The sequence below is a fragment of the Coloeus monedula genome (genome assembly GCF_965178545.1).
Source record: "Coloeus monedula genome assembly, chromosome: 17".
NCBI lineage: Eukaryota > Metazoa > Chordata > Aves > Passeriformes > Corvidae > Coloeus > Coloeus monedula.
The window spans coordinates 1,079,345-1,106,842 of NC_138797.1; the positions used below are offsets into that span (position 1 = coordinate 1,079,345).

Genomic DNA, 27,498 nt, shown 5'->3' on the forward strand with positions numbered 1-27,498 from the left:
CATTTTGTTTCCTGTTTATATATATATATATATATATATATGTATGTATGTATATATATATATAATATATTTGCTATTCCTTTTTTAAAAATTTTTGTCTCTCGCCATGAACATTGCAGCCAGGATGTCTATGTCTTGCTGACAAATCCAGCATGAAGGCTTCTTCTCCCCTGTTCTCCAGGTTGGAATACAGATGTTGGCTTCCAGGAACATGTTGGTCAAGATTCCTGTGCAAGGCAGATGGGAAGGACCAAGTCACGGAGTGCCAATCCGTGGAGGCTCCTCTTTGGATGAGGGCACAGGATAGAGACTTTGCAAACACTTGGGGCCACAGTTTGCACTTAATTAGCAGGAGCTCTGGTAATTAGCAGGAATTCAGGCACTGGCTGGTGTTGGTGCATGGGGGACGTAAGGGGGAGTTGCTGCTCCCTCCCTTTAAGCCATTCAACTAAAACTGTGGATCCTATGGGATGCAGGAATGTCTGCGCTTGTCTGTGCTGTGGGACAGGACCAGGCAGCTCCACGAGCCTCTCCTGACCCTCCCAGCTGCGGTGCTGGTCGCTTTTCCAGGCTTAAAAGCTGCCAATCAAAACCTTCATACGATAAAGAAATGGAAAATCCCAGTTCCGAGGAGCCTCTCCAAACGCACCTGCAGCCTGGCTGCTGCCAGAGCCCCCAGAACTGTTCCCTGTCCTCTCCACCCCTGTGCCCACTGCTCCCACACAGGGGGCTGGTGGCTGTGCCAACCCAGCGGAGCTGCAGCTCCTGGCTGACAGGGGCAATGGGGTCAAGCAGGGGGTTTAGTGTGGGGCAGGAGTCCCCAAGCCATGGGGAATTGTCTGGGACTGTGACAGCTCTGGGGTGTCTGCAGGGAGGTGCAAACCTTGTGTGCTGCTGCCTGCTCCTGTGTGTGTATAAAAACTCAGCCTGGGGATCCGAGGGGGACTGAAGAAACTGTACGGTTCTTGCACAGAAATTATCATTTGTGCCAGCACTGCTCTGACACTTTGGCTTTGCAGAACCTGTAGCCAAGCTCCTCAGCCCACCCACAAACCTCAGGTGCCCTCATTCCCTCCCCAGCCCAGGAGGACGAGCAGGTCCTTTCCTTTTCACATCAAATGCCTCAGAGCCCTGTGCTGAGCAGGACAGCAGGGTGACATGCACAGCATTGCTTTTGGTGGCATGGTGGTGGCTTCCTGACCACAACCCGATGGCCGTGCTCAGAGCCACCATGCCAACACCTGTGGTGGTGGGGACCAGAGACCATGACCTGTTACACTCCCCTTACCCAGCAGGTGTAAATCACACCTGGCAGCTTCTCCACCTACCTGAGGTTTCTTGTCCCTTTCCTCTGGAGAGGGCTCTGTTTCTCTGTACACCACAGCTTTGGTTACCAGCATGTCAGGGTGCTGGAGTTTTGCCTCTTTGATTGCTAAAGCCAGTGCCTGGAAAGCAGAAGGGTGAGAGAGAGCATTTATCCTCCCTCTCCTGTAATCCTCCCTGACTGCAGCCAGAAAGCAGCTGAGGAGGATTCCAGGGAGCACAGTGGGATTCCAGGAGGACAGGGATGCTGGGGTTCAGAGCTGAACCCACAGCAGCCTGGCAGAAGAGGCTGGGGCCCAGCATGGGAATCCAGCATGACTGGGAATTCATCCACCATTGGGAGCCCTCATGTGCTGCCTTTCTGTGCAGTTTTTCTGTACAGAGGTGCTACTGAAACCTGGGCAAAGGAAAACACTAGAAAAATCTACAGGAATTATCAAATTCATTATGATAATTCCAAAAATTATTTTAGAGCCTTTTAATTACTTTTATCTCTTTACCTTTTTTTCTTAAGCAACAAATCCCAAACGGTGAGGCCACAGGAAAATGACCTTGTGGCCCTAAAGACTTGTGCCAGTCTTTGTTATTTCATCACAAAAGTGTGTCACTCTTTGTCCTCTGACACCGAGGCAGAGGCAAAACACCACGCATGGAGAGAGTCAACCTGCAGTGAGATTGTGCTGGAAGAGAGAGGTGACCTGGGTCACTGGAGTATTTCAACAGAGAAAGGGCACCTAGAAATGTGTTTATGGCTGTAAAAAAGTGATGCCATCCCTGTGTTCTGTACTGGGATGTGACCTTTGCCACGGCTTCATGGTGGGACATGGCCTGAGGGGCACTGCACCCATGGGGACCCACCCTGCTGGACAGGTTTGGGGCCTCAGGGGTCAGTTTTTGGACAAAAGGGGTAAACAGGTTCAGCCAGAGGCAGAAACATGCAGTGCTGCATCCAGAGACAGCCAAAATCAGGCAAAGCCAGGGCATCCTGCTCCTACCTGGTCCTGGTCCACATCTTCATCTCCCGTGATAATGATGCGCTTCTCTATCCGGGTCTCGGAGAACCCCCCTTTCACAGTCTGCATGAGGAGAAGGACAGCTCTCACCCCCTGTCCCAGCAGCCAGCTCCAGGCAGGGGGAACTCTGCCACAGGAGCAGGAACAGCACCAGCATCCCCTTAGCAACTGCCCTGGAGGTCAGCAGAGCTCCCACTGCCCTTGGCTCAGGGAGAACTGTGAGACACAGCTGCCCACAGGGGGAAGGAGAAGGGCTGGGGGCAGGCACCAAGCACCCTCCTGCTGCTCAGCTCCTCACTGAGCTGCTGCTGTCTCTGTAGATAATCACAGAACCACTGAGGCTGGCAAAGCTCTCTGACATCACCAAGCCCAGCACTGACCACGTCTCCAGGTGCCACAGCTACACATCTTTGAAACCCTTCCAGGGATGGGACTCCACCACTGCCCTGAGCAGCTGTGCCAGTGCCTGACCACCCTTTCTGTGAGGGAATTTTCCCAAATATCCAATCTAAACTTCCCCTGGTGCAACTTGAGGCCATTTCCTCTCATCCTGTCCCTTGTTCCCCGGGAGAAGAGCATATATTTAATCTGGGGATGCAATGGCTGTGGGTGAGACCCTCTGCTGCAGCCTCATCTCCTTCACTTCCCACCCCTGGCCTGCCCCTGGCTGGACGCACATCCTTGGCTGTGCCTGCCCTGCCTGCTGTGGTCACATGTGGCTGGATGGGCACAGTGCACGGAGCACTCTGTGGGATCTCCATTCCCATGGGACAGCGCACAGCTCCGGGCTTGTTGGAAGGAGAGGGGCCCTCTCTGCTGTACCAAGCACAATATAAATCCACCCATGCCCTAGTTCCAGTGGCTCTCAGGAAGCCCTGGAGCTGCTCTCACCTTGGTAACGTGGGTGGTGGTGGAAGTGGAGAGCGTTTCTGCAGTGGCGCTGAATATGCTGGTGAGCACCTCCTTCCCAGAGCCGCTGGAGATCTGCAGGACACGGAGTGGTGGAGTCAGGGGACATCATGGGGGAGCCCCCAGCGCCAGCTCCCAAAGAGCCAGGACCTTCCCACTGGGATGCATCCACTCAGCCAAGCATGGGAGGGGAGAGCACGGCAAGGGAAAAAGGCACTGAGTTGTGTTTCCAACTGCACCGAGGGTTTGTGGGGGACAGGGAGAGGTTTCCACAGGTATTCCAGGCCCACAGCTGCTGGAAAGGGCCTCTGCAGTAGACAGAGAGTCTCAAGGCAGCTTTTGGCTCTTCCTCACCCTCCCTCAGGGCCACTCTAGACAGAGCTCTCAGGCTGCCTCTGTCTGTGTCCATTCCACTGTGCCTGCCAAGGGCTGGGAAGGCCGGGAAGAAAGGCTGGGAAAGATGCACTGGAACCCCAGCCCCAGTGCCAGCTCTGCTCTCCCTGCAGCACAAAGGGATGAGCCTGGGGCAGCACCTGGTGTTTGGCCAGGCTGGACTCCATCAAAACAAGGGGATGGAGTAAGAAATCCCTTTCCAGAGGAAGGGCTGTGCTGGGCAGGGTGGTTGTTGACCATGACCTCCACTGGGAGTCAGGAGACTTTGTGGGTGGCCTTGGGTGACCCTGCAGGATGCCCAGGGCTGAATGCATCTCAGCCCACTGCACCAGGGACTGGGGTGTTTTTGGGAATTATCCTCCTCAGGCAGGTGCTCAAGGTACAGAGCTGGCATAAGAAAAAGCCCACAGGTCAGGGTCTCCTGGCATCTTGCTCCCCAGCCTTGTGAGCATCCTTCTGCCCATCCCAGCACCAACACATCAGCCAGGTACCAGTGCTGGGAACATGGCACGGGGCCCTGTGGGACCAATCCCACCCAATCCCAGACCCACAGGGCTGCCTTCCCCAGCTTGGCCTGGTTGGTGGCACCACATCCCCCCTCACCGGAGACAGGGAGCGAAGGTCTGTGCTGGGAGTGACCCCTTTGCCAGCCTTGGTGCCGTGATCCTGAAAGAAGAACAGACAGCCACGTTGGCCCAGGTGCATGGGGCAAACCCAGCAGGTGTCACCCTCCAAAGACACCCCCGGTGGGGCAGGGTCCCCCCAGCACAGCTGGCCCCGGTCACTCCTGCCGGAGCAGAGGGACCGCAGGGGACAGCGGCTCCCCACCCCTGGAGGGCCAGCCCTGCTTACTGAGGTTGCCAGCGGTGTCTCTGTGGTGCCAGCCTGGGCAGTGGTGGTGGTGTCCCTGCTCCCCGGGGTGCCTCCATCCACCTGCTGGGGCAAAGGAAACCAGGTGAGCCTGGAGGTGCCACCAGGGAGTGGGTGACACTTGCAGAACAGTTTGGCCATATCCCTGCTGCCAGAGGAAGCCAGGGAGGGCCGTGAGGCCACAGACAGCTGTCACCCACTGCAGACGTTCCTGTGTGCCAGCACTGCCTAGTGGCATGGCAGGTGGGGCCAGAGACACTCAGAGAATATCTCTGCGTGGGCTTTAGCTTGTGTTTTGGGGACTTCAGCAAGCCAAGGGCAAGCAGAGGCCCCCAGCCAGCCCACAAAGGCCCCACCCTCCCAGCACTGCTGCCAGGGACAGGCTTTGGTGGGCTGAGGCTTTGGGGAGTCTCAGGGCTCAGCCTCTTTGGGGCTCTGGGGAGCAGGGCCATGGGAACGGAGCCACCACGTCACCTGGGCCATGTCTGTGGTGCTGACCCGATGGGGAGCGGAGCCTTCTGCCTCGGGCTTCTTCACAGTCACAGCGTCTGCTTTTGGGGCTGAAGGCTGCAGGAGAAACAGCACAGAGTCAGCAGAGGCAGGCCCTGGGGCACGATGCCAACAGCCCTGAGTGCTCTGTCCATGGCAGGGCGCTGCGAAGAGATGACCTTTAAGGTCCCTTCCAACCCAACCACTCTGATTCTGTGCTCCTTGTGCACCAGCCCCTGGCAGAGCATCCCTGCCCCGCTCCTCCGCAGGTGCCACACACAGGGTGTCCTCTGAGTGTCACACCGAGCCCTGCCTGGGCAAACAGCAGGGCTGGGCTGCTGCCCTGGGCAGATGGGCACCACCCACAGTGCCCTGTGACCCACACACCCCAAATCAGGCCTGCTGCTCTGTCCCTGGGATTTTTTGGGTAGATTTATAGACACCATGGATAAGGACAAACTGTTCTTCAAAAGCTAAGTGAGACCCACCAGACCAGCTTCCCCCAAGTGCTGCAGCCATTTTATTGTGATCTGCACCAGCTCCTGGTGGCTCTGGATACACCCGGGGTGTCGGAGCCTCGGGGAGTGGACACAGGCTGCCAGCACTGCCCTGCTGCAGGAAACTGGAGCTGCCAAGGGCTCCTGCACAGGGGATGCTTCACCCGTGCTCAGTACTCCCGAGCCAACAGCGCCCTGCCCACACCAGCCCTGGAGCGGATCCCCCACGGCCACAGCACTGGACACTCCACACCAGGGTTTCCAGGCTGGCTCAGAGACAGCTCCCTGTATTTCTGCAGCTCCTTCCTGGCTTCAGGTCTGGACTAACCTCAGCAGGTCTGGACTAACCTCAGCAGCCCTGGCCAGCGCTGGGGACTTACCTGCAGGGCTGGAGGCTGCCCTGGGCTGGCTGGGCTGGAGGTGGCCCTGGCCCAGCACAGAGACAAGGCCACATGGAGCTGGGGCTGGTTCTGCTGTTCGGCCCCTGCGTGCACTCAGCCCCACACACATGCACATGCAGTTTTGTTAGCCCTGCTGTGATCCCTCCCAGCACAGAGTGACCCTCCATGAGCGGCTCCACGAAGCCAAGCCCTCCCGGCCCCAGCATGACCAGAGAGGTTAGTGGGCAGCACACGGCTCTGCACTACACAGACTGGTCACTGAATTCATGCAAGACATGAGGACAGCCCCGGTGGTTAGTGCCACGTGCCCTCCCTGCGGTGTGCATGCTGCCACGGGCGGGACAGCCAAACGCAGGGACTGAGAGGTGACAGTGACTTCTCGTGGTTAGCAGATGCACGAAGCACGTGACAGAGCCATGCAACACAGAACACGTGCAGGAGCAGGGGGCAGCCAGCATGCTCCTCCAAACCCGCCGGGAGTGCCGGGCACAGGGGACATGGAGGCACGATGGCACCGGGCCAGTCCCAGTGAAGGGCGTCCCTGTGTACCTCTGGCTGGGAGACATCTGGGCTGGGCTGGGAGACCTTATCCCTGCCTTTGACATCCACTTCCAGTCCGGGAACTACTTTGTCAGTGTGCTGGAAGGAAACCAGGCCTTCGTCCTCTGTTTCGCTTTTGTCCTTGTCCAGCTCGGGCAGGCTCCGGGAGATGTCCTCAAAGGCTGTGCCGTGGAAGTCCCCGATGACGGTGAAGTCCACCTCCGCTTCCAGGCTGGAGGTCGAGCTGACCGTGATGCTGGAGCACTTGCGCTCGATGGCCAGGTGGTTGTCCTTCAGGAACACCGAGTCCTTCTCCTGATCGGGCTCCTCGTCGCCAGTGTCGCTCTCGGGGGCCCTGTGCCGGGGCGGTTTCACCCTCTCCTCGGGGCCCTCCCTCACGCCCGCTCTCTGAAGGAGACACAATCGTGGAGAGACGGGCCCGTGAGCACCGCGGGGCAGCGCCGGCGGGGACATGGCGGGAAGGAGAAGGAGGAGGAGGAGGAGGAGGAGGAGGAGAAGGAGGAGAAGGAGGAGGAGGAGAAGGAGGAGGAGGAGGAAGAGGAAGGCTGCAGCAAACATCCACAGAGTAGAGTCAAACACAACTCAAGCATGGAGACCGAAACCTTTCTGACAGCAGCGGCTTTGCTGGGGGAGAGAAGGCGACTCAATTGGATTGTGCCGAAAGTTTGGTGGCAACAAATCATCTCAAAAAGGCTCGGTCACACGGAAAAAAAGCTCGGCCAGCTTGGAGGCACTTCAGTGCACTGGTGGAAGCAGATGGATGCAAAACAATGGGTCTGATAGGAGACATTCAGAAAGAGCTCAGACGCAGGGCTATCGGATGTCAGTGACTCAAAAAAAACAAACAAGGGAAAGAAAGAGAGAAGAGTTTGAAAGGAAAAGGCCCATCAGCCAGGCACGGTGAGGGAGAAGCAAAGGAGGGTGCCAATTCCACTGAGGAGGAGTGAGCCAATTCCACTGAGCATCCTGCGGAGCATCGCCCCGGGGGGAGGTGCAGCCCAACAGCTGCCCCGGGGTGAGTCTGCCCCACTGACACCACCTGCCCCTCCAGAGGCCTCAGGTGAGTCTCAGGGTGACCTGGTCAGTGTAATTGACAGCACGGCCAGAGCCAAGGGATGACCTCCCTCCATCCACTCTTCTCCAGACAAGGACATACCTCTCAACTCCGCCATCGGAGGGGACGTGTCCCCTTGCCACGCTTTGCCATGAAGCCATGGGAAATCTAGACCCAGTTGTCCCTTAGGAACAGCTCAAAGCCCATGATGCCAGAGGAAACCCCACGATGCCAGAGGAAACCCCACCTCCTGGCCTCTGCTCCGAGCGTTTGCAGCCAGAGCCGTCCCCCCACGGCCGGGCTGTGCCGGCACACTCCTCCCTCGGCACGGTGGGAGGTTGAGAGGTATGGGGGAAACACAGGGTGTCCAGCAGCCCCGGAGGAACACACCTGCAGACACGTGTGGGAGTGTGTGTCTGACCAATACATACAGAGAGCCCTGCAAAGGGAGCGGAGGAGCAGCACAGCCCTGGCCGCGGGGCGAGCGCTCGCACTGCCGGGAGAAGCACTTAGCAAAACAGCACGGAGACCTGCGAGACCACTGGAACAGCAGCCTTTACATTCTCTTCTTTCAGGCTGGATTTTACTGATGGGTCACATAAATCCTTTTCTTCCCCACTTGGTTCCTGAGATTTGCTCTGGATTAGAGAAAAGGGTTAGTCGGAAGGAAATGAACTCTGCAGGAGTGGCTCTAGCGCTCACAAGAGCGAGGGAAGCTGCTCCATCACCCGGCCACCAACTTGCTGAAGGCAGGACAGGGTGGGAGCTAAGCAAGAAGGGGCATCAACCAACGTAGAAAATGCAGGGGTGAAGCTGGAAGCGTGGGCACGCCGCTGCCGGGGCTGCGTGCCCGTGACAGTCCCAGCTCCTCCAGCCACCCCCCGGCGCCCTCTCCTGCTCCCGGCCACGGAGCTCGGGTGCCCCTCCTGGGTTCAGCGAGCGGCATTCTCCAGGGAGGCAAAATGTTGGGGGGGCGCAAAACAAAAGCTGATGAACCGACTGGGCAGCGGCCGCGCATGCAGCCAGTAAAGCCCGACCACACACACAGACAGAGAGGACAGGGATGCAAAGCGCCTGCTGCCAGTCAATGGATGTGTGAGGAGCCACTGGACAGGGGCAGAGCCACAGAACATGCGCACGAACGTCCTGTCCGGACGGTTCAGTGGAGTTACCACGGCCTCGGCCAGGGTGAGCTCGCAGCCGGAGTCGGGCGAGGCCAGGTCGGCACTGTCTTCTTCGTGCTCGGGGTCAGCAGAGACATTTTCCTTCAGGGAGCAAGGCTCGGAGGTGTCTCCTGAAGCAGCCCCTTGCCCGAGGGCCAAGGAGCCCACACTGGACACAGGTCCCACTGCAGGGGGTGAGGCGAGGCCGGTGCTCAAAGGCACGTCCTTTGCCAGATTTGTCTTCCCCGTGGCTGTCACCGGTGTCTCAGCTTCAGGCACACACTCCTGTCCCTCCTGGGCCTCCCTTCGCTCCACTTCACTTTGCTCAAACATCTTGATCTTGGAGGCCACGGAGGTTTCCCTGTAGCTCTCGCTGTCCTGCTGGTTTCCTGGGGCCACGGTGGCATCCCCGTGCTCCTGGGACACAGCTCCTGCCAGCCCAGCCACACACACCGACACCCCAGGCTCTGCTGGATGTGTCCCAGCATTCGATTGTCCTGCCCTGCCTTCATTCCCCAGGGCAGAGAGCTGGCATGTCTCGATTCCTTGGCACAATCCTGCTGCAGGGGACTGGAAGTGTGGGGCATCAGCAGCTTCTCTGGGAGGAGACTCATCCTGCAGTGGCTGCCCCAGGGCCAGGTCACTGTCCCTGCTGCTTTCTCCCACTGTCTGGCTCCCACCCTGTGGATCTTGTCCTACATTAAACTCCGAGTCCTGGTGTGGCTCTTGTGCTGTGGGATCTGCAGTGTGGAGAGGCCCTCCAGCCACGGGGCCCTCTTGGGGCACGTCTCTCAGGATGGTCTCAGTCTGGTGTTCTGCTTCTTCTGCCTTGGGGGGCAGCTCAGCCATGCCAAGGCTTTTGTCATGGGACAGTTCTTCCATCCCAGAGCCTTCATCTCTGGTCAGCTTCCCTGACCCTGAGCCCTGGAATAGCTCTTTGATCACGGGCTTCTCCTCCTGTAGTGGCTCTTCGGTGGCAGGGACATTGCTCTGTGCTGTGACAGGGTCCATGTCCTGGGCCACCTCCCTGCTGGCCAGGTGTCTGACCTGGATCAACTCTGCTGCAGTGCCTGCGTTTTGGGGTGGTTCTCCTGTAACAGGACTTGTCCCCTGGTGGGGTTTCCATGAGGCAAATCCCAGAGTTTGGGATTGTTCTTCAGCTTCAGGATCAGTGCCCCTGGGTAGTGCCACCTCTGTGGAGGGGCTCACACCCTTGGGCATGGCCACCTCTCTGGCAGGGCTGGTGCCCAGGGACAGGTCCGTGCCCTGAGGCTCCGTGCCCGGAGACAGCTCCGCAGGGACAGGGCTGGGTTTCTGGGGAAGGGGTGGAGGGACAGGAGCACTGGGTTTGTCCCCCTCCAACCCCACGGTGTGAGCGTGGCCCTGCCGAGACCCAGCTGGTGAAGGAGGCGACTTGGGCTCTATCTCTTCCATCTGAAGAACCACTCTGGCACTTTCCTCCCTGTCACTGTCTGCTCCAACCCTTCCCGAGAGCCCCTCCAGTGCTGGGCAGATGTCTGCGGACCGTGCTGGGCTCCCTCTGTGCTCCCCAGCCCTGGGGCCATCCCCTGCCAGCCCACACGGCTTCAAGCCTCCCACTGGGCTCTGCAGCTCCGTCTCCTCTGGTCCCACCTCCCGGGAACACGGTAGGGCTTCACTTCCCGTGGGTGCTCCCCCAGGCAGCGCAGCACCAGGTGCCTTCTCTGGCTGCAGGGACAGCTCTTCCCACCCTGAGAGGGGACGTTCCCCCAGGCTGGTCCCATCACAGCCCATCCCGGGCAGCTCCGGTGCTCCGGTGGGTTTTCCAGACACTGTCCTGTGTTGGTGACTTGCTGAGGAGAGGGGTTGGAACCCTTCTGCAGGTGCCACGTGCCCGGATCCCTCCCCAGATGTGTTTACTGGGGCTTCTGGTCTCTCCTCCAAGCCAAGCCACCCAGCAGTGCCCAAGACCAGGTGTGTTTTACTGTCCTTCTCCTCCCCTTCTGGATCTCCTAAGTAGATGATCCTCTGGGTTGCAGAAGTCTCTGAGCTGTCGTCGCCAGCCTTCACTTTAATTTTCAGGAGCTCTGGGGCCATGGGTGGCACTTTGGCCTCCTGCTTCCTGAAGGCTGCAGAAGCACGTTCTTTGGAGAGCACCTCACCTTCTCCCTGGCGAAGCTCTGGCTCCAAAATCTTGGTCCTTTGCCTCTCTTCAGGCTGCTGACAGGGCTTGGGCAGCCCTGGCTCCTTGGTGGCTGTGCCTTTGCCCGGCTCCTGGGGCTCCCCCTCCGCGCTCTCAGCGGGCGGATGTGCCGCCCCCGGGCTGGGCTCCCCCCTGCTTTCCTTCTCATAGAGCTCATCCTCCCACACGGACTCAAAATCCTCGGGACTAGCAATCATTTTGGCTCTCTTCCTCGTATCCGAGGCTGCAGCTGCCGGCTCTTCCTGGCCTGCCACGTCCTTGGCTTTCCCTGCCGTCACCTCCACTTTCGTCAGGCTCCCACTCGTGCTCCCCTCCGAGGTCCCTGCATGTGCTTCTTCCGTCTTGGCTCTCAGAGTTTTCCTCAGAGCTACAGCTTCCAGCCTAGGGGCTTCTCTCTCTATAAATACCCAGTGCTCCGAGCCCTGTATTGCAATTGGAGCAAGAAGAGTTAAACGCATCAGACACCCCGGCCCCGACTGCTGCTGGCACGAGTGGCACAGCTGGTCTGCCTGGCACAGACATCATTGTCATCGTCATCATTATCATCATCATCATCATTGTCATTGTTATTATTATTATTATTGTTATTATCAAAGCCAGAGTTGAGGCTCTGTACAAAGAGCCTGGAACTCATTGATAGAGAGAGGGACTGCAAGTAAGGGGCTGATGCCACACTGGGGACTGAGCCAGTGTGGCCTCTCTGGGGACAGTGCTTTGCTCTGGCTGGCGGCTCTCGGACACACCTGCAGTACCTGGGGCTGGGTTGGTGGCACAGAGTGGGAGTGAAGCTCCCAGCAGACACAGTGACAGCCACCGGGGTCTCTGCAGAGGCAGGGGCACACAGCTGGCTGCCCCCTTGTTTTCAGCTGCCTCTGGCAATTCTCAGGGCTGAGATTTCATTGGAAGCAAGGCCCTGGGTTTTGGGTAGCTTCACTCTCAGCTTCATCCATGTGCCCTAAGAATGTGTCAGGCTGCCACGAGCATGAGCAGGGAAAGAATCCACCTGAAGCCATCAGCAAGGCCCTGTCCCTTTCCTACCACATGCTGCAGCTCAGATTGCCCCAAAGGCCATCCCTCCTTTCCAGCTCATCAGGGACATCTCCTCAGAACCCAGCCATGCTGAAAACAAGTGTTGAGAAACTGTCACCTGGGAAAGGTTCCCTGTGAAGTGTAAAAGACCACGGGCTCAGCAGCAGGACCAAGCAAAGGCCACGGAGCATCCGGCAGCACGGACACAGCGAATGTCACCGTGCTGCTGGCAGGGGACACCAGGTCACTGCTGCCAGGGACACCTTGTACATCCACGTGCTCATCCTGTACGTCAGCTAAAGGCTTCAGGAGTGCCAAGGACAAAGCACTGCTAAAATCCAGCTGCTTTTGGAACAGCAGGTAGGAAATTACTCATGGGAAGAGAGTGGCAGGAGAACATCTGCACCGTGAGGCAGCTCAGCCACCCCTGGCAGCACGTGGAGGGCAGTGCTGGGGCTCCCCGTGGGACTGGCACTGCCCCTGGCACAGCCTGCCTGGCACAGCCTGCAGCAGGGGCGAGGACGGCCCTCGGGGGCACCAGGATGCACTGCAGGCCTGGGCAGGGGGCTGCCGGTCCGCTCCCAGCTCCACCCAGGACCAGTGATCCGTGGAAACGGGAGCCTCGCCCCATGCCGGGGGCAGGGGGGAATGTTTAGAGCAGTTGCACCCAAAATGCACACCTAGTGTTTGATACTGGAGAAGGGGACATGGGGGGCAGAGGGGAGCAGAGCCAGAGGGAGGGAAGGGAAGATAATATTAGAGGAGAGAAAGAAAGGAGGAAAACCAGTTACTAGTGGAAGAGCTCCCACAAGGAAATCAGAAATCAGTGCAAGCCCCCGGCAGAAAAATGCCATTCCCAGCTGCTGCCTTCTCTGCCAGGTGCCAGAGGAAGCAGAGCTCCGTTGGCAGCTGCCCCAGGCTCTGCCAAGATTCCCTCTGCCCCCCAAAATCCCCGGGAGCCTGCAGGGAAGCACCCGGGGGCTGCGCTGGGGCACAGCCCCCAAGAGAACACCCACCCCTGAGGGCAGGGAGGTGCCAGCTCCTCGCAGTGCCAGGACATCCCCGGGGATGGGCAGCAAGGGCACCCTCCTCCTCTGGTGCCAGAGGGATCCTTGGCAGGGACTCTGCCCTGGCCAGGCAGCCCCGCTGAGCAGCCTGCAGGGTGTGCAGGAGACCTGACCCCAGCCCGAGCCTCTCCCATGGCCCCTTACCCTGCCCCAGCTCCCTTCCTCCACACCTGCCTCCAGCGCAGCTTCTGTTCCTTCCCAGCCCACGGACATGGGAGCAGAGCCCGTCAGTGCCCGCCAGGGGCACGGGGCTGTGCCGCGGTCGTTCCCGGCTGGGTTTGACCCGTGCCAGCAGCACCACTGGCTGGGAGGCTCCGTGGGCTGGTGTCTGGCATTCCCTCAGCACTGCCTCCTTCTGCTCAGCAGCCAGGCTCAGCCACCACACCCTCACCTTCCTGAGGGTGCAGCAGCTTCTCTCCTGCTCCTGCTCCTGCCCTGCTGTCCCACTGCTGAACCCGTTCCCAACCAGGACAAGGATGGACATGTTGTGGGCACATGTACAAATCTCCTCAGCAAAGCCCTCTCATCCCTCTTGTGAGGCTGCAAACCAGAGTCCAGAGGAGACCTTCCCTGGGCAAAGGGGATGAGTTTCTTCAGGCTCCTCCTCTGAGTTAGGGCCCAAGAGAAATGTTGTAGATCAAAAAGTCTGAAGCCTGGAACATGTTCATCCATGACAGGACCTCTTCACCAGACAGGAAAACCCCAAAGCTTCAAATTTATTTCCAGACCAGCTCCTTCCTTCTCCTCAGACTCTTGAGATGAGCACAGCCCAGCTCAAGGGACATCCGGCTACTCCTTGGTGTGACGTGAACTCTGCTCTGGAGGGCTCAGTGCCAGCTCCAGCCGCAGCTCAGGACAGCCCTTGTGTCTCCAGAGCCTGAGGGCTCTGGGGGATGCTTGGAGCCAATCTCTGGATACTGGGGCACATCCCCCAGGGAAGCGGGGCACTCGTGAGCCCTGCAGGTCAGAGGGCTGGAGGATGGAGCCACGGCAGAGCTGCCTCTGAAGGGATGATGCTGGGAAGGCTCTGTCCAGAGACCAGCCCTGACTTCCCGAGGGAAAAGTGACTTTCACACTTCCCTGCCATCCCTCCCTCCCTCCGCATCTGCTCTAGGGACAGGAGCAACTGGGACACTCCTGCTGTGGCCTAAGGCAGCACAAGAGACAGAAGGAAAAGGTGACTGCAGGGAGCAGAGACAGCCTCTGGCCCGCCAACGGGGGCCACAACCCCGGAGAGCCCCGGGCACACGGGAGGCTTCTCCCCTGGGCACCCTTCAGTGCCCCTGGTGCCCTTCTCTGCTCTGGGGGAGACCCAGCTCACCTTCGGGGAAAGCACAAGCCTCAGGCAAGGATAATGAGGGTATCTGAGATGGTGGGACAATACACTCTCACAGCTGGACAGGCTCCTGGCACTGCCCAGCCCAGCGCTCCTGTCCTCCAGCAGGAGTGGGGACAGAGGGATGGAAGAGCCTGGGGTGACAGACCAAGCAGCCATGGGGGCATTCTGGCAGTGATGAGAGCTCCAGGCTCTGCAGTGTGCCATCCTTGTGCCATCACCCTTTGGGGCCATGAATGTCTCATGGAGACTGTGGGCTCTGGCCTGTGGGGATATGTGGGGACATGCCAGCGCTGAGTCTCAGGCACAGATGCCTGGAGAGAAACCACTCGTGAGGCCACCTTAGCACCTGCACCCCAGCTCAGGCTGGGCACACCAAGGGCAAGACTGGCTCAAGAGATGTGTGTGCACCTCACAGCTGCTGCTTCTGCCCTCTAGCTCCGAAATATTGCAATGTGGATGGTGCCAGCGTGGACCAGGAGATGCTGCTGCTCTGTTGAAGGTGCCATATCCTTGCTGAAGCCCAGGCTGCGCCCAAGCCCTCCCTGACACCCATCCTGCCTCCTGGGGACTGCTTCAGCTGGCCCAGGTTCAGGCTCCTGCCCGTGCTAGTGACTTTTGCATGGACTGAGGGGCATCCACGTGGAGCACGAGTGTGCCCAGCCTGTCCCCCAGCCCTCTGCCTCTGCCCCTCCCTGGGGTGCTCAGGCAGGACAAGCGTCCCAGCACCGCGTGTCCCTGGGGCCAACCACACCAGAAGCAAGGCTCAAACCCCAGCCTGCTTCTGCTCAGTGAAGGCACCACCCTCAGCTGTCCCCTGCCCTGAGCTGAACCCGCACACAGGGGGTGCTGAGAGCTCACAGCCCTCACGCTGATGGAGCATGACCTGGCTGTGCACAGGCAGGGTCCCAGGATGCCTCCAAGGATGCCCTTTGTCAGCGTGCCTGGGCCTAGGGAATTCCAGCTGCAGCCAGGACAGCCTGAGGCTGCTGGCACCAGTCCACCAGGCCACCCCTGCCTGGGGACCCTCAGCACTGGGCTCCAGCACAGCCCCACACCAGCACTGGGAGCTCGCTCCAGGACCACATCCCAGAGTCCCGCAGGAACAGCCAGGGGAGAGGATTCAGCAGCAGCCCTGTCCTGGGAGGGGTCCTGCCTGTCACCAGAGAGGGGACCCACCCATGGGCAGCTCTGCTCAGAGGGCACAAGACCCCTCAGCAGGCTGGAGACCCCCACGGTGAGAGTGAGGGGTGGGGGGGAGAGGGGATGGTGACAACCTCAGGAGAGGAGACAAGGCTTTTCTGCGTGAAAGACTCCATGCTTAGGGAAGCTCCATGCTCAGATGCAAAATCGTCTAAGGTGTCCTCTTCCATCATCTGTGCCAGCACGGAAACCCCAGCACCCACGGGGAGAGAGAGAGGGAGACAGAGACAGAGAGAGACAAAGAGAGAGAGAGAGAGAGAAAGGGAGAATTTGAGAAGGAATGAAGGAACAAAGGGTGGGTGGGTGGATGGATGGAAGGATGGATAGATAGATGGACAGAGGTCACAGCTGTGCCAGCTCTAGATGCTCCATTCACATCTCTGCACCGGATACATTCCATGGTAAAAGCAATGTGGGGGAAAGCCCCTTTTCCTCTCCCCAGCCGAGCGCTTTGCTGAGGGGCCACAGCCCCCCTGCAGCCCCCACCTCCGGGCAGGGCTGGGGGGGCCCAGCAGGAGCATGGGCACATCTCGAATTCCCTGCAGAGCCTGTGCCCTGTGCATGGCAGGGGGCAGCCAGGGCAGAGCAGCCCCACGAGTGGCACCCACCCTCCCGGGGCCACGTCCCCTGCTGCGGGCACAGCACTGGCTCAGAGCCCCACAGGGGACAGCAGGCAGGGAGGGTCCCCGGCAGGGTCAGGGCATCCAGGCTGGCAGTGGGGACACTCTTGTCGCATGCTGCCTGCACAGAGCCCAGCTGTGCCACGTCCACACCCCTCCAGCACCGGGGGCTCTGTCCTGGCACCCCAACTGCAGCGCTCTCCTGTCGCCCCCGTGGTCCCAAAGGCAGCGTGCAGAATGCCCAGAAGGGAGGATGTGGGTGTGGGATGCCAGCGTGGCACCACTTATCTTCCACCTCCTCCCACCACCCAGGTTCCACTGCTGAGAGCACCAGGGGGCACCTCTGCACAGGGGCCTGGTCCTGCTCTGCCAGGGACACTCCTGGGCAAGAGCTGAGCTGGCACTGCCCCACAGGCTGCCTGTGACAAGGGTGAGCAAAACCCCACCCCGTGGGCCACCAGAGCCACAGCCCACCTCTCAGGTAGCCCCAAAACACCTGCAGACAAGGGCTGTTCAGTCCCCTGCCTGGGATATCCCCCCCAGCAGTGAAAATGGTTCGAAAACTTAGAGACAACACCCCTGTCCCCAGCACGTCACTCCCACCGTGCTCCCTCAGGGCAGCACCAGAGCAGAGCCCCCGAGCTGAGGGGCTCCTCCCCAACAGATCCTGATCCTCTCTGGAAGAGAAGCAGCAGAACAAACCTCAGTGGCCTTTTCAGGGGTTCCCTTTGGTGTTTCATCCTCGTGCTTGGGTGAGGAAGAGGCTGGTGAGGAAGGCAGCCTCCTGTCCCGGTCCCTGTGAACCAGTTTGCTGTTGGGCTCCTTCAGGGTCCGCTTCAGCTCATTGATGCTGGCCTGATGCTTCAGCAAAACATCCTCTGGCTTGTCTAAAAACTTGGGAAGGAGAGAGGAAGAGAGAGGTGGTTAAAGCATCAGCCAAGTCCAAAAAGATGAGCAGGGGCACTGGGAGGGTTGGCTTCACACTGGGCTGGAATTTAGCCAAATGAGGAGCGCAAATGAGGAGCACCCTGGCCTGCAGGCCTCACTGTAGGAGAGGGAGCAGCTCTTTCACTGCAGGCAGCAGCAGAAGGGCAGCACGGGGCCGAACGTGTGTGGCATCTCCAGGGCTCTGCGTCCTCCTGGCTGGAGACAAGCTAAAGCCTCCTGGAGGGGAGAGTGGGCTCTCCCTTGGGATCAGCAAGGAATGGGGCCCTGCTGGAAGCACCAGCAGCCTGTGCTGCTCTCTGGTGCCCGGCACAAAGGGAGCCCAGGCTCCCTCCCAGAAGGGCAGGCGAGCGGCATTTCCAGCAGAGCTCCTCCGGAGCAGGCCCTGACAAAGGGGTGGAGGTCCAGGGCTGGGCAGGGATGTCCAGCACGGATCCAGGCCTGGATCCCCGTGGAGCAGCCCAGGGTGGGGTGGGTCTGATCTGCTGTGGAGAGAGGACAGCTCAGAGCGCTCAGGGGAGAGGGGTCAGGTGTCGGAGCGTGGCTCGGTGAGGGCACAGGCGCCGGGGTGGCCCCCTCGTCCCGCCGCAGAGGTGGGCAAACCGGCTCCCAGTAGGAACCTGGCTTCTGCCTCCAACCCAAACCCAAAGCTCTCCTGAGGTTCAAAAGGAGGCCCATAAACACCTCCCCGGTACCTCCTCGGCAACAGAGCAGAGACCCGTGAGAGTCCCAGGAAAAGCCCCACCGAATTTTCCAGCACAGCTCAGGAGAAATCCCGCCCTGGCCCCGCATGTCCGAGCTGAGGAGGGCTCAGGTGTGCCCACCTCTGGGCTGGGCGCAGCACATGCACATGCAGTGGGCAAGCGATGAGGCGGGCGGGGGTCGGGGCCGGTGCCCACCCCTGGCGGGGCTGCACTGGGTGCTGCCAGCGTGGCCAACCCCATCCCCTGGCCGTGCTCGCTCCCGTTGGCAGCTCCAGCCGGGATCTCTGCTCACGGAGGGGAACCCCCGGGGAGCAGCCCTGGATTTGAGGCCAGGACAAATGGCTCCTGAGGGGCCACCGCAGGCACAGCTTGTGCAGGGAGGGCTCAGCCTCCCTCTCTGCTCGGCCCCTCTCAGGGCGGGCAGGCACAGGGCTGGTGCCAGTGCTGGTCCCCTCAGGCAGCTCAGAGCCTCTTGGCCCCTGTGGGGGTGGGATGGCAGCCACAGCGTTTGGGGAGCCCCAGCCCAGCTCTCGGGGGGCTGCAGGAGAGCTGGGCAGGGGGGATGAGGCAGTTTGGGTCAGGCAGGAGCAGAGCGTGGTCGGGTGCCAGCAGGAGGATGGGACCAGCTCCACAGGAGAGGAGACACACGGCGAGGACACGGCGGGGTCAGGAACACGAGCAGAAGCCAGGTCATCCCAGTGGGCCAGGGGCTCTCCTGCCCTTGGGAGGGCTCTTGCTCACAGGTACGATCAGGACCACCTTACTTAGTGGGATAGAAGATGCCACAGCTGATCCCCAGCTGTCTGTTCCTCGGGCTCCTCCAGCACCCAACCCCCGGCCCGGTGCATCTTGTATTCCAGTAAATAGGGTGCCACATGGACTTGTTTTGGGAAGGATGGACAATATGATGCACCAATGAGGACTAAGATACTCCAGAGAGAGAATACCTCCTGCTTGTGCCTGGGGGTTGTTTCGTGCTCCGGCTGGCAGCAAAGAGAGGGTTAAAAGTAACCAGCAGGGTCAGTTGAGGGCACTTGTCACAAACACCACAGTTAAGTTGATGGGCTGGTAGGGACCCCCCTCCCCTCCCAGCATGGGGCTGAAATGGGCTGGGACAGCCCAGGGACCAGGGCAGGAAGGGGTGGGCCATGCCCAGGCGGTGGTGGGCACTGATGTGCTCAGCCTGTCCCCATCCCCGTCCCTGTCCCAGAACCGGGCTGCTCCCAGGTCCAGCCCTGCCAGGGGATGAGCCTTGAGACCACCTGGAGGGCTTTGGGGAATCCAAGTTAAGCTGAACCCCTGTGACAGCTCCACTTCCACTGGTGGGGCCAAGAGCCACATGCCAAGGGTGCCACCAGCCTGGGGCACAGCTGACAGCGACAGGGCTGCAGGGACCCTGCCCCGAGTGACCCTTCCTGCCTGTGCCCAGGCCCTGCCTGCTGACCCCTCCACCCCCACCCTCCTCTGCCCACCTCGGCTGTACCTTCAGCTCCTTGATCTTCGTTGGGGTGGTCACCTCCTCATCCTCCGTCTCAGAGCGTCTCCTGCTGCCAAACTCACCATCCTCATCCTGCTTCTCACCCTCGGGCCCGGCGTCGTGGTTCTCGCTGACGGAGGCTGGGCGCGAGAACTCTGCCCACGGGGAACAGCCGGGTCACCCCAGCCCTGCCACCCCGCTGCTGCCCCAGCCCCGCTGCCAGCTCTGCCAGTCGGGTCACCCCAGCCCTGCCACCCCGCTGCTGCCCCAGCCCCGCTGCCAGCTCTGATATCCGGGTCACCCCAGCCCTGCCACCCTGCTGCTGCCCCAGCCCCGCTGCCAGCTCTGCCAGCCAGGTCACCCCAGCCCTGCCACCCTGCTGCTGCCCCAGCCCTGCTGCCAGCTCTGCCAGCCAGGTCACCCCAGCCCTGCCAGCCCGCTGCTGCCCCAGCCCCGCTGCCAGCTCTGCCAGCTGGGTCACCCCAACCCTGCCACCCCGCTGCTGCCCCAGCCCCGCTGCCAGCTCTGATAGCCGGGTCACCCCAGCCCTGCCACCCTGCTGCTGCCCCAGCCCCGCTGCCAGCTCTGCCAGCCGGGTCACCCCAGCCCTGCCACCCCGCTGCTGCCCCAGCCCCGCTGCCAGCTCTGCCAGCTGGGTCACCCCAACCCTGCCACCCCGCTGCTGCCCCAGCCCCGCTGCCAGCTCTGATAGCCGGGTCACCCCAGCCCTGCCACCCTGCTGCTGCCCCAGCCCCGCTGCCAGCTCTGCCAGCCGGGTCACCCCAGCCCTGCCACCCCGCTGCTGCCCCAGCCCCGCTGCCAGCTCTGCCAGCTCACACCTGGGGCAGATGGTCCCAGGAGTCACAGGGCACAGGGGAGGGGGTGATGTGTCCCCGAGCTGCCTGACCCCAGCCCTGCCATGTCCCCACAGTGTGAGCTACCCCTTGGGGAGGGGACAGCCCCTGTGCCGGGGGATGTGGCTGGGGACAGCCTCCAGAAGGAAGCCTGATGCTGCTGTGACCCCGCCCAGCGAGGCCGGGCAGCTTCCCCTGGTTGCTGGCAGCGGAGCAGGGTCCCTCCCTGTCCCAGGGGGGCCGTACCTCCGTCCAGGCTGCGGGACATGGTGTAGCGTTTGCTGGAGGAGCGCTCGAAGAAGGGCGCGGGGCGGTCGATGAGGGCGCTGGCCTGGCGCGTCTGCGCCTGCGTGCGCCCGCTGTACCGAAACTTGGAGCCCATCACCAGGAAGCCCTTGGGGGGTGGCTCTGGGGACACCAGCCTAGGGGTCACAGGGGTGGGATGGTGTCAGCGAGCCCCGGTCAGGCCCCCCATGTGCTCCTGCTGTGGCAGGAGCAGGAGCGTGCCTGCCTCCGGGAAAGGAGGCCTGGAGAAGGTTCCTCACCTGAAGAAGGTGTGATGCTCTATGCAGACCTTCCAGAGCCTCTTGGCCGAGCGGTGGTTGGGCAGCTTGAAGCCAATGGTGCTCTCAAACTGTTCGTACTTGGGGGAGACAGAGACAGGCTGTTACAGGCACATCCTGCCCCGAGGGACATGGCAGGACAGCACCTTGCCAAGGCCCTCGGGTTCCCCTGGCAGGAGCCATAACCATTCAAAAAAACCCAAAAGTCTTCTTCAAATCTGTGCTGGGATGGTCCATGCCCAGCAGCATGCCCAGCAGGGGGATGGGATACACCCCACACCTCTGGCTGAAGCACTATCCTCAGCTGCAAATGGCTTTTCAGTGCAAGGTAAATTCCCTCAAGAAACAGAAAGCTTTTACAGCTGTTTTGGTCTGAGGGCATCACTCCCAGGTGTGCTGTCCTTGCCCTCCAGCCTGCTGGAACACGTGGGTGGAAATGCATTTTCCCACCATAAAAGAGCAAAAATAAAGTCTGAAAATTAATGAAAAAGCTTCCTGATTATTTTTTGTGAAGATGTGACAAAAATGGCCCTCAACCCCCATTCCTGGGCAAGCTCCCTGGCCAGGAGGGTCACGGTGTGTGTCAGGGATGGGATCCCGGGGTCCCTCAGCTGCTGAAGTCACGAGAGCACATGGAAGAAAATCCAGGCCACAGGAGATGTGCTCTCTTGGCCAGCATGGTCATAAACGTGGGATCCTTGGAGCAGAGGCTGAAGCCAGGTGAGGAAATCCTCACCATCAGCCCCAGTGCCTCAGGACAGGCACCTAGGGGCTGCACCAGCGCCTGGCACGCACCTCCCCCGGGCGGATCTTGATGTAGAAGTTGCTCCTCTTGTAGGAAATCTTGAGGATCTTGGGCCAGGCGAAGCGGTTGATGCGCAGCCGGTCCCTGTAGATGAGGAGGCCGTTGGCGCAGACGCCCAGCATGATGTCGATGCCCTCTGAGTCCTGGAGGAGGCAAGGGGACAGGAGGGGACAGCTCAGCAGCTCAGCAAGAGCCAGCCTGGCCAGCAGTGCCACATCCTTCCTGCACAGTGCTGCAGGGGCCTGGCTGGCAGAGGGGGCACTGAACCCCAGGCTGGTGGAGGTTGATCTCCAGAGCTTCTCTGGTGCCACCCAGAGCCAGCCAGAGCTGTACCAGGAGCCTTCCCTGTGGGAGGAAGGGTGGGCAGGAGGCAGGAGCAGGCTGGGAAGGGGCAGCGCTCTGGCAGCCCCCAGCCCCGTACCTTGGCGTGGTGCAGGTCCACCCCGTACATGGAGAGCTTCTTGGCGTTCTCCAGGAAGTGGATCTCTGCTTCCCCGGGGGTCATTCCCCTGCAGGGAGACAGAGAGGGGGACAGGTGGCCGGGCGCCCCAGGGGCGTGGGGCAGCTGTCCCGTGCTGTCCCCTCCCGGGGCTCACCGGTAGGTCTTGTGCAGCTCCATGATGCGCTCCTCCAGCTCCCGCGTCTGGTTGGGGGCGAAGCGCAGCTCGCTCACGTAGTTGCCCACGTGCTCCTCAGTGTCGTGGTCACCCAGCTCGGCCTGGACGGCGTAGGAGCCCAGCAGGGCGTGGGTGACGAAGGAGCAGGGCAGGCGCCCCGTGATGATGTCGGCACGGAGCTGCAGGCACAGGTAGTATCTGCAGGAGGGGCACAGGGTCAGAGTGCAGCAGGGGAGCAGGCTGGGGCTCCCCAGGAAGGAACCTGGTGCCCCCCAGGACAGGCTGAGGCTTCCTAGGAAGGTCTTTGACCCCCTGGAACAGGCTGGGGCTCCCCAGGAAGGAACCTGGTGCCCCCCAGGACAGGCTGGGGCTTCCTGGGAAGGTCTTTGACCCCCTGGAGCGGGCCAGGGCTCTCCAGGAAGGACATTTGTGCACCCCGCAACAGGCTGGGGCTCCCTGGGAAGGAAGCCCGTGGTCCTCACCTGGTGATGTCCTCTGTGAGCTGAGCAGGATCTGGAGGGTAGAACTTCACGGTGAAGGCAAAGTTCCAGGGCCCGCCTGGGGAGGGGAGAGAGCAGCTGAGGACAGCACCCGCGGGGCTGCACACAGGGCACAAGAGCAGTCGTGTGCCCACTGAGGATCCCGCTGCTCCCTCCAAGCCTTGCACAGGGCAGGGGCCAGGGGGCTCCAGAGGCTGCGGGGGGCACAGCCCTTGGGACTCCAGCATGGCTTGGTGAATCCTCCCCAAAGAGCTGGGGACAGCAAAGCATCACAGCTGCAGGAGCCACGAGCTCCGTGTCCCAGCTAAAGCCTCCTGTGTCCCAGAAGGTGACACCTTGGGCTACAGCTCTACTGCCACTCCAGCAAGGCGACACCATGGCAAAGGCACCCCAGAATCTGTCCCAGCAATGGCCCCTCACTCTCCCCCACCCTCCCTGTACCCCCTGCACGGGGCAGGTGGTGCCCAGAGTGGCACCAAGTCCCAGCCAGCTCTCCAGTGGCACAGACAGGGTCCTTCATCCCCCCACCTCTCACGAGTAAGAGAAGAGGTGAGTAACAAACAGCTGAACGAGCAACAGTGTCCCTGTCCCAGGCCAGCTGCCAAAGGTCCCCTCCAGGGCAGGTGGGGAGGAGACCTGCCACAGGACAGCCACACTGAGCCATCCAGGACACCCCAGGGCTGGGGAGGATGGACCCTCCCCGGGCACTTACTGCGGATCTGCTTCTTGATCTCCTTGGAGGGGTCCAGCCAGTTCTGCAACGAGGAGACAGCAGATTAGGGGAGCCCCCACCTTGGAGGGGGTGGCTGCAGAGGGACCCCCCGTGCTCACCTTCTGGCTGTCCGAATCACAGAAGGTGAGGCCGAAGTAGTCCTTCTCCAGGAGGTTGAGGTGCTCGCACACCATGTCAAAGAGCACCTGGCCCCGGGCGTGTTTCTGTCGGAGACATGGACAGATGATGGTCAGCTGGTGCCTTGGGCTCCTGGACACCCTCCAGGTGATCACCAAAAGGTGCTCTCACCCAGCATGGGCTTCACCACGTTCCATCCCTGCAGCCCCGGGACCACCTGGGTGTCCCCACAGTGGTGCCAAAGGGTGTCCCCGGGCTGCAGAGATGGGGCACCACTGTGGGGACACCCAGGTGGTCCCAGAGCTGCAGGGATGGGCTCCTGGTGGCAGTGGTGGCTGGGTCCCCAAGCACAGCATGACAAATGAGCCACCAAGAGGCAGGGCCATGTGCAGTGATGGAGAGCATCCATGGTATCAACAAATCCCAGAATGGTTTGGGCTGGCAGGGACCTTAAGGATGGTCCGGTTCCACCTCCCTGCCATGGGCAGGGACACCTTCCACTGTCCCAGGCTGCTCCAAGCCCTGTCCAACCTGGCCTTGAACTCCAGACACAGGAAGTGGATTCCCCTGAACTCCCCTTCGTTACTGGTGGCACCAAGGCACAGGCTTGCTCATGGCCACGGAAGAACAACCCTTCCCAAGTGTGTTTCTCCCCTATTTCCAGCCTGGCAGCTCCCATCTCCCCTCTCCAAGGCATCTACTTACTGAAGCACTGCCACCAGGTGCCCCCAGGATGGCAGCCCAGGGCACCAAGCAGCCCAGCCTGGGCTCCTGCTGCCCTCCAAAGCTTTTCCAGCAGCTGCCATCACCCTTCCTGGGTGTCCTCCCTCCTTCTGACCTGGGTTTGAAGGCAGGGGCTCACCCACACCATGTGCTGGGGTGTCACACTGAACAGTTTGACTCCCCTGTTGGATTTTACTGAATTAAAGTTTAATTAAAGCACATGGCCAAGGCACAACTATTCCAACAGGGTCTGCCAGAAAGAAAGAAGAAATGCAGCACCAGCATTCCTACCCCAAACCTTCTCCTCTCTGTCCCAGGTGGCTTTTAAAGAGCAGCTGAGCACATCCTTGGGTGACGTGGTGAGGGGCATTGCTCTGCTCTGCTCTGCTCTGCCAGCACCTGTGGCCTGAGATTCTCCTGCCATCCCAGTTTGGTTGGCCAGTGCTGCAGGGAAAGCCAGGGAAGGATGACTCTGCCAGGGCTCGTGAGCCCCTGGGACACTCCGCTCCTTTCCTTCTTCAGGAAGATTTTCCTCCTGGTGCCAACCCATCTTTCCACAGCTTTGTGACCAATTTTACTGCTAAAGTGACAGCACAGGGACCAAAGGCCCTGCTCCCCTGCCATGAGCAGGGGCCAGACCCCCCAGCCAGCCTCGGGTTGCTCCCTGCTCCCATCCCCTCCGTTCATCAATCCAGGCAGCTGAGCCCTGGGGCAGGCAGGACCCACACACAGATCTGCTCTGTGCTGCCAGCAGACACCCCTGTGCCCCTGGCCACAGCCAGGGCAAAGGCCTCTGTGGCAAAGGCTCTCAGATCCCTGAGGTTCAGGCTCCTGAACAACCTCAGCTTTTCATTTTTAAGCAAAACTGTCAGTCCTTAAAAATGTCCCTCCCTCCCTCCTGCCTCATGGTGCAGGTTGGAGCAAGCGCTGCCTTCCCAGCCTGGGGACAGGAGACAGCAGCAAGTGCTGGAGATGGGAACAAGGGCTCCTGGCATGTCCTTCAGCTCCCTGCTGCCTTGTCCTCATGGCAGGGCCACCAGAACCTTCCACAAACACCAGCCCCAGCTCCTGAGTGAATCCTGGGTGTCCCCCAGCTGTCCTGGAAGGGAGAGGTGCCCGTGCTGATGGTGGCTGAAGCAGCCCCGCAGCATCTCCCAGCGGTCAGGTGGCCACTGCCAGCTGTGTGTCCCCTGTCCCTCTGTGCAGCCACTGCCAGCTGTGTGTCCCCTGTCCCTCTGTGCAGCCACTGCCAGCTGTGTGTCCCCTGTCCCTCTGTGCAGCCACTGCCAGGTGCCTGAACTGCTGGGCAGAGCTCTATCCCCAGCCATTAAGCTTCTGACTTAGACACTGTTTTCTCCTGTGAGTAGCTGCCAAATTTGGTTTCACTAGGCTGAAATTCCCTGCAAGGGTCTTTCTTTACAGATTTTTAATTCATTTTGAATTTTCAGCTTAAATGGCTATTTCTGGGGGTGTTTTTTTCCCTAGGAGAGAGGTGCTACAAAGCTGTCCTAGGAAGAGTCCTGTCCTTGAGGACTCTCTGGACTGGGCAGGGTCCCAGGAGTGTCTCCTCCTTGGTGCCAGCACAGGCCCCCAAATCTGGGACTCACCTCCACCTCGCACTCATACTCGGAGGCATCGAGCAGGGTCACCCTGCACAGGGCACTCTTCACTTTCTTGGTGGTTTTCTGGGGTGACTTCTGGGTCTTGCTGGGAGTTGTTTTGTCAGAGAGTCCATCGGTCTCGCTGTAGTCCTTGTCCTCCATGTCTGTGCCCTGGAGCGGGGATGCACAGAGGGTTACTTGGCACCGCTGCCACGGGGACACAGGGCACAGGGGCAGGCTCTGCTCAGCACAGCAGGGCAGCTGCTGAGGGGCAGTCCCCAGCGCAGCCCAGTCCCACCAACCCACACTGCCAGCACAGCCCAGCTCCCTGGAAAATGGACACCCGGGGTCAGTTCAGCACCCAAATCCTCCCCGCCCAACCACCAGTGTAGCAGCTCAGCTCCCCAGCAGCTCCCCAGCCCACACCGGGCGCAGCCGGGGCTCCCAGCCCCGCCCGGGCCAGCTCAGCTGGGGACACGGCACCGCCGCCACTCCGTCCCCGTGCCCCGGCCAGCAGTGCCATCCCCACCCCGCCGGCACTCGGGGCTGCCCCGGCTCCTGCTGCCTGTCCTGCCCGCCAGCAGCTCTGCGGGCAGCTGGGGCAGCGGGCACAGCCCCGGCTGAGGGGCTCCTCCCGGGGATGTCCCCCTCGGGCACCGGGGACGTGCCCCCCTCAGCGGGCAGCAGCGAGCGGTGGCGCGTCCCCTCCAGCGCGGCTCCTGCCCGTGCCCCGGCCCCGGCCGTGCCCGCTCACCGGCTCCATGTGGCGGGGGTCGGGCTGTGCCCCGGGCTTCTCATTGGGGTCGGTGTCGCGGCCGGCGGGGCTGGGCGCGCCCGTGGGGCCCTGGGCGGCCGCCTCCAGCTGCTGCTGCGGAGCCTCTTCCTGCGCGTTCCTCACGTCCGAGCCGGGGCCCGTCTCCGTTGTCATGACCGCCGGTCACCGCGCTGCTCACCGCCACCGGGGGAGAGACGGCAGCTGTCAGCCGTGGCTGCGGGATGCTGGCCGGACAGCCGCCGCTGGGATGCCCTGGCTGCTCGGGGAGGCTGCGACAGGCTTGGGATGTGCCCGTCTCTGCCTCACAGGGATCCACTGCCAGCCCCCGGCTCCCTGTCCGTGCACAGATCCACTGCCAGCCCCCGGCTCCCTGTCCGTGCACAGATCCACTGCCAGCCCCAGCTCCCTGTCCGTGCACAGATCCACTGCCAGCCCCGGCTCCCTGTCCGTGCACAGATCCACTGCCAGCCCCAGCTCCCTGTCCGAGCACAGATCCACTGCCAGCCCCCGGCTCCCTGTCCGTGCACAGATCCACTGCCAGCCCCAGCTCCCTGTCCGAGCACAGATCCACTGCCAGCCCCGGCTCCCTGTCCGTGCACAGATCCACTGCCAGCCCCAGCTCCCTGTCCGTGCACAGATCCACTGCCAGCCCCCGGCTCCCTGTCCGTGCCAGGAGGTGGCTTTGCAAAGGGCTGGTGGCAGCAGCACAGCACACCAGGATTTCATAGTCTGAGCTGGAGGAGGAGAGCCAGCAGTAGGGAGGGACACCGGTGACAGGGAGCCACCAGGGACAGGGACCCACCAGAGGCATGCACGGGCTCAAGCCCCATCCCTGCACTCACAGCAGGCAGTGAGGCTGCTCTGACCCCCTGCTCCCACACCCTGCACCCGCCGGGATCTGCTCTTGTGTTCTCTAGGAGTGGGAGGAAAAGCCAGGCGGTGAGTCAGGGGAAGGCTGCACTGACACAGGAAAT

General features: G+C 61.1%; 1 protein-coding gene across 1 annotated transcript; it reads right to left on the minus strand.

The window, feature by feature from the left end:
- Nucleotides 1-218: 218 nt before the first annotated feature.
- Nucleotides 219-26,677, minus strand: EPB41L1 (erythrocyte membrane protein band 4.1 like 1; the record flags this gene model as incomplete). Its single annotated transcript, XM_082292966.1, has 23 exons — nucleotides 219-227; nucleotides 1,329-1,445; nucleotides 2,319-2,399; nucleotides 3,228-3,320; nucleotides 4,242-4,304; nucleotides 4,491-4,571; nucleotides 4,983-5,075; nucleotides 6,445-6,843; nucleotides 8,041-8,148; nucleotides 15,565-15,663; nucleotides 16,813-17,004; nucleotides 18,707-18,742; nucleotides 19,243-19,391; nucleotides 20,337-20,512; nucleotides 20,636-20,733; nucleotides 21,449-21,601; nucleotides 21,880-21,967; nucleotides 22,055-22,273; nucleotides 22,558-22,633; nucleotides 23,288-23,330; nucleotides 23,407-23,511; nucleotides 25,756-25,920; nucleotides 26,504-26,677. 23 exons carry the CDS (start codon nucleotides 26,675-26,677, stop codon nucleotides 219-221), a joined length of 2,817 nt encoding a protein of 938 aa, XP_082149092.1.
- Nucleotides 26,678-27,498: the final 821 nt, after the last annotated feature.